General features: G+C 38.4%; 1 protein-coding gene across 1 annotated transcript; it reads left to right on the top strand.

The window, feature by feature from the left end:
- Positions 1–828: 828 nt before the first annotated feature.
- Positions 829–4,071, top strand: LRRC14B (leucine rich repeat containing 14B; the record flags this gene model as incomplete). The annotated part of the gene is made up of 2 exons (XM_079533700.1): positions 829–1,733; positions 3,426–4,071. The coding sequence occupies 2 exons, from the start codon at positions 829–831 to the stop codon at positions 4,069–4,071; spliced, it is 1,551 nt and encodes a 516-aa protein (XP_079389826.1).
- Between the last annotated feature and the right edge of the window lie 1,558 nt (positions 4,072–5,629).

The raw sequence follows: 5,629 nt of genomic DNA, 5'->3' as shown, positions 1-5,629 counted from the left end.
CTGTATCATAATGAAACCATGATTTCTCATATAATAGGAAAGAAAAGACCATCTGTTGCTCAAAATAACAGCAACAGCATGCTTGCCTAGAAATTGAGAATGTTTTCAATTTGTGCTCTGTCTTATTCACCTTATCTTGTACTTAAGCCTAAGTCTCTCACCAAGGCAAGTGTTCTAGTCACAAAAAGTCTGGGCTTTTCTAATATCTCTCTTCTTTTTGCCTGTAATCACTCTATTTAACTATTTCTTGCTGAACAGGACAGGCACAAAAGAGGGTCATTTTGTAGCTCAGTGACTGTAGCACCACAGTTTTTCCTTACAGCTATAGTTTTGAGGAGGAGTACAGTGCTGAGACATCTCTCTTGAAATCAGCATGTAAAGGAAACACTTTGTTTTTATTCATCTTAGTGTAGCATATTTCATGAAAGGAAGTGGAATAAAGATCACTTTGTATAAGTTGGAACACCGAATGCATTTTGCATGGCATAGGAAAGATACAGAAGTTTTCTTATATGTATACCTTGTTCTGATCTTAACATTATGGCTCGTTTATGCTTAGTTGCTAGTTTTGTTATAAATGTGAACGTTTAAATGAATTAATGCTCTCAAAAAAAAGGTCTCTTAGAAGCTATGTGCTGCAGACTCGGAGTAAGAGCTCCAAAATAGAAAGCAGAGGATCAGCATGTGATTCTTCATTCTACATTCCCAACAAGGCTTCCCTCAGTAGCAAACAGCAGCTGTAGTTAAAAATAGAAAGTGATAAGCAACTAGGATCTTTAATTAAACCCAGAAGTCACCCTCTGTAACAGCAAGAAGTTCAAAGAAACAATGAAGTCTCTCCAGTTCCTTAGTGCTGAGGCGTTCGTGTCAGATGCTGAGTTTGCAAGGAAGAATCTTGGCAGTGTTGCCCATAATCTTTTTCCTCTTCTTTTTAAAGCCAGCTATTTACTGGAGCAAACGGAAGTGATTCATGACTTGGTTGAGACCTGGCCACTTGCTGACTTTAATATAGGAAAACTTCTGGGAACTACTGTGGACTACCAGGAAGATCTGAGCCATAGAAGATGCTCAGTGTGCTTGGAGAGCTGTCTAACAGGGCTGAGAGACTATGTGTTGAATCATCCTTCTGCCTGTGTGAAAAGGTTGAAAGTGGTGGACCTGACAGGTATAAAGGATGTCGAAGTTCAGCTTTGTGAATGTAAGAAGACAATGGGGAGGTGGGCCAGGACTAAGCTGCTCTCAAAGCTTTGTCTAGAAGTGCTGGTCCACCTGCAACAAACGCAATGCAAGCCACGTGCCTTTGAAATCAGTATTGATGTGCTAATAGACCTGTTTGTCACAGAACGCAACTATGAGCTGGTAGTGCAGGCCCTGCTGCAGAAACGTTATTGTCCACTGAAGATCTGCTGTGTGGCATTTAGAGCTGACAACCTGGCTTTGCAGAAATTCTTCTACATCATAAAGCTCACTGATCCTTCTTTGTTGCGCAAACTGGAAGTAGTTCACAATGTTCGCTTGGAAATGGAACACTTGGAAATACTCTTCAACAGTATTCACTTCCCTCTACTGATGTCTTTGACCTTGCCAGCTCGAACATTTAATGTGCGGAGGCTCACAGCTACAGATGAACTGATGCTTACTACCATTGGAAAAAAGATGGGTGAAATGACACAACTGACTGAGCTCAGTCTGGCATTTTCTATACTCACAGGAAGAATACGGAAGCTGCTCAGGTAACTTGCTTATCTTACTGTCAGTCAAAATGTAAAGAACAGCAACGAGTGCCATCAGTAATTTGAGAGCATTATAGAATATGTGAAGTGAGAATATCTCATCTCAGGTGTGTGAGTATGGGAAGCAGAAAACTAGGAAAGAGTATTTGTTGGGGAGAAGTCAATATATTGTCAAATGTAATCAGAAGAGCTGATTGCTCTTGTTAGTCTTCCAGAGCCCACCTGATAAGTATGATTTGAATACACTTTTGGCTCCTAACACAAGATAGAGATACACCTAGGTTTGTCACAATCGAACTTATATCTCAATCAGCTTGGGCTGGCCTTTGATACAAGATCTAAGTCATACTCGGTGTTTTTTTCAGGATTTCTAGTGAATGTTTTTCCTCTAAAAATTGGACAGTAAATACAGATTTCACAGATAATTTATTTTTAGACAGCTAGAGGGATATTAAACTGATTAGAAACTGATTTCAATTGTTCATTGCATTTTCCAGTCTCAGGGTAGGAAAGATCTGATGCCTTTCTCTACTGCAAATTAAGCTAACCTATGAATATTCATAATTATTTCCATAAAAGAATGGCCGTTCCTAAAAATATAACAAGCTACCAGTGAACTGTGTTCATATCTGAACTGAAAATCAAGTTGAAAATGTGCTTTCCAGAGCATCGGAAAAAAAGACAGACAAAAGTTTTGAAACAAATCAGCTTGGTCTAAAATTCCTCCTGTACAAAGAACACACTTCACTTAAATGCTGGTAAGAGATCAAACAGTGGATATTAGCAGAGGAAGGTGGTGGTACGTTTCAGCAGTGGCAACAACAGTGTGAAAAACAAGCCATTTTCCAGACTTCCATGCAGATTTTCATGGCCACAGCATGCAGACTATTGCTCATTACTGGTGAAAATGGTGGTGACTATGTTGAAAAAATAATTTTTGGAGCTGAGAATTTGCTCACTATTGCGCTCTTTGTAATTGTTGTAGCTTCCATGGAGATAAATGGGATGCATTACTTTTGGAGCGACATGCATAAATGATGAGTTTCTAATCTTTTTCCAGTTGAGACATGTGGAAGAATTCTTGTTGAGGTTCTTTTTCTATTTTCATCAGTTAATATTATTTTATATTCAACTAAAACATTTGCATACAATCCCAGGTACGCTTTTCCCAACCATCTTCTTCATCAGAATGTCTGTTTCAAAATTCAGAACAAAATTACATGTAAAACTCTTGGGCATTTAGACACATAAAGTAAAAACAAAACTAGAAATAAATACTGATATGTTAGAATGCTGATTGGCTTTCCTCTTGGACTGAATCCTTCCTTAACAGACATGACTGAAATCTCATGAATGATAACATCTTTGTGAAAGAAGTCACTGATGTTTTTATTGTAGTAATGATCTGTTATTAATTCAGCAAGGAATGGAACCTGACAACATATAAATGTTTACAAAATATACACATAGATTGTTACAAAATCAATTCCCTTTAAACCGAAACATTTGGAGTTATGAAAGGCTTGGGAAGCAAAATATGTTTCCCATTGTTGGCATATGCTTCATTCTAAAAGGAGATTAAAAAAAAGTGATTGCAGCTGATGGCTGCACTCATAATACAGAGTGTGAAATTTTGTGAAAATAGTTTTTCAGAGTTTCATGGCATAAAACCTTTTCTTTTTAATTCTACAGCCCACTAAAAACTCCACTGAAGATGCTGGATGTTTCTAACTGCTCATTGAACCATGCTGATATGATCTATTTAGCCAATAGTATCCATTCTTATCACTTGGAAACACTGGACCTGAGCGGGCACAATATTCCCGAGCTTTATCCATCAACACTCTTTAAGCTTCTTAGCCATTCCTCTCCAGTGCTTAGGAGTCTTGTCTTGGAGGACTGTAACATCCAAGACACTCATGTCAACATGTTGATCGCAGCATTAAGCCCTTGTCAGAAACTACAGGAGTTTAAGTTTCTTGGAAATCCATTGTCATCCCAAGCACTTAAACACCTTTTCACATTTCTCTGTGAGTTGCCAGTGCTGAAAATTGTGGAGTTTCCAGTTCCAAAGGACTGCTACCCTATTGACATCACCTACCCAATTGAAGATGCCAGTCTCTGCAGATTTGATCATCAAAAATATGACAGTATAGCAGAGGAGCTTAACTTCATTTTACTCCAAGCAAATCGGGAGGATGTGAAAGCTTCAACTCCACTCTTTGGCAGTTATGATGCAGCCGTTCAGGAGACAAATGATGAACTGGGAGCTTATTTGATCAAGTCCTTCAAAGAGACTTTAGAAAAGTTAACAACTTCTCTTAGCAAAATGAGTTAAATGTGTAACATGTTTTCAGTGTTGACCTGACAATCAGAAGGTAGTTTATTCTTTTCTGGAACAGTGTCCTTCATTGAGCAGTCTTCAGTTTTCTTTAGTTTCTGGGCTGAATTTATGTTGTTTTAATAGCTCATGGTCATCAGAGGTTTTTTAACTATCCTACTGCATAATATTTATGTAAATACAGCTTGTTCTCAAAAGAGGGGAAAACCCTCAATAGTTTAGTATTTTACACAAAAAGCATTTTGTTTCTTAGTAAAACAAGGTGTCTGAAATTGGCTACTTTCTTCTACAGTTTTCTCCAGACTTGGGAATGAGGCTTGCAACTATACAGAAAAGACCTTTTGTATGAGGACTGACAGCTGACCTAGGCAACTGACTACTACTCTTAACATTTTCCTCCCTCTGATCTTGCTGTTCTTTCTATCCTGGTCTAGACTCAAGTTTTCTCAGCCAAACATAGATGGTTTGAATTTTGTGAGACCGAAGACCTGCATCTTTGGTGTGAGAAGTAGCATATTTTGTTGCTCAGAGAGATTATTCCCTTTAGAATAGATGTAAACCTACAGGTAGTAATTTCTGCATACTGGCAGCAGCCTAGCTAAAATACTGTGTCTGAAAGTGAAGACTGTTTTAGAAGCATACTGTGCTCCAACAACCTGGCCCTGCCTATTTCAATGCACACAAAATACTTTGTTCATAGATTACTTCTTATTTAGGAGTATTTATATGCCTTATGACTACTGCAGCTTTCTCACTGCTTTCTTCTTGCCAAAAAACAATCCTGACCCACACTTTTGTTTACTTATTTATCACAAACTTCTCCCCATTCTCCATTATCAATAATACGCACACTGTGCTGTCAATTTATGTTTGTTTGGGCCAGAAGGATGTGGAGACACTGAAAAGTTTTAGTGCCCATTCCACACTGAGGATTAGTAGTTGTTAAGTCTTTTTCAAATATTCCATTTTAGAATGAACAATGGGGGACACAGCATTAAAGAAGTAATGCACATGCATCACTACATGCAGAGTGATTACGAATGACTGACGTGGTTGGAGCACATGGATCCATGTGTCCAGTATCCTTGGATCCTGTTTTTGTGAAGCCATTTGCTCTGCAGCATCATTTTCAAGGCTTTGTGAGCTTCTACATGGGCTGTTCCAAAAGTAATGACTCCTATCTTATTATATTGGTCCACGACATCAGATGTGGATGTTCATGGTATGGCAGTAGAGGTCAAACCTTCCCACAAAGATTCCATTATATTTCATTGCAATGCAACAGATGACAACAGAGGAGCAGTTTAACAAAATTATGACTGATACAGAAGTGCATATGAAGATAAGAATTGGAACTTAGTTCCTTCATGTGGAAAAAATTGCAGTTGTTTACACTCATTCATTGACACTTGCTGAATATTTATGTAAACCAAACTGTGGACATTAGTACAATAAAGCAGTGGGTGATGTGTTTCAGCAGTGGCATCAAGGACATGACAGACAAGCCATGTTCCAGATGGCAATGCACAACTGTCACGCCATGAAATGAAGTGTG

The sequence above is a fragment of the Tetrao urogallus genome (assembly GCF_951394365.1).
Source record: "Tetrao urogallus genome assembly, chromosome: 3".
In the NCBI taxonomy this organism is placed as follows: Eukaryota; Metazoa; Chordata; class Aves; order Galliformes; family Phasianidae; genus Tetrao; species Tetrao urogallus.
The sequence above is the reverse complement of the archived record's forward strand: the minus strand, read 5'-3'. Positions and strand labels throughout refer to the sequence as shown.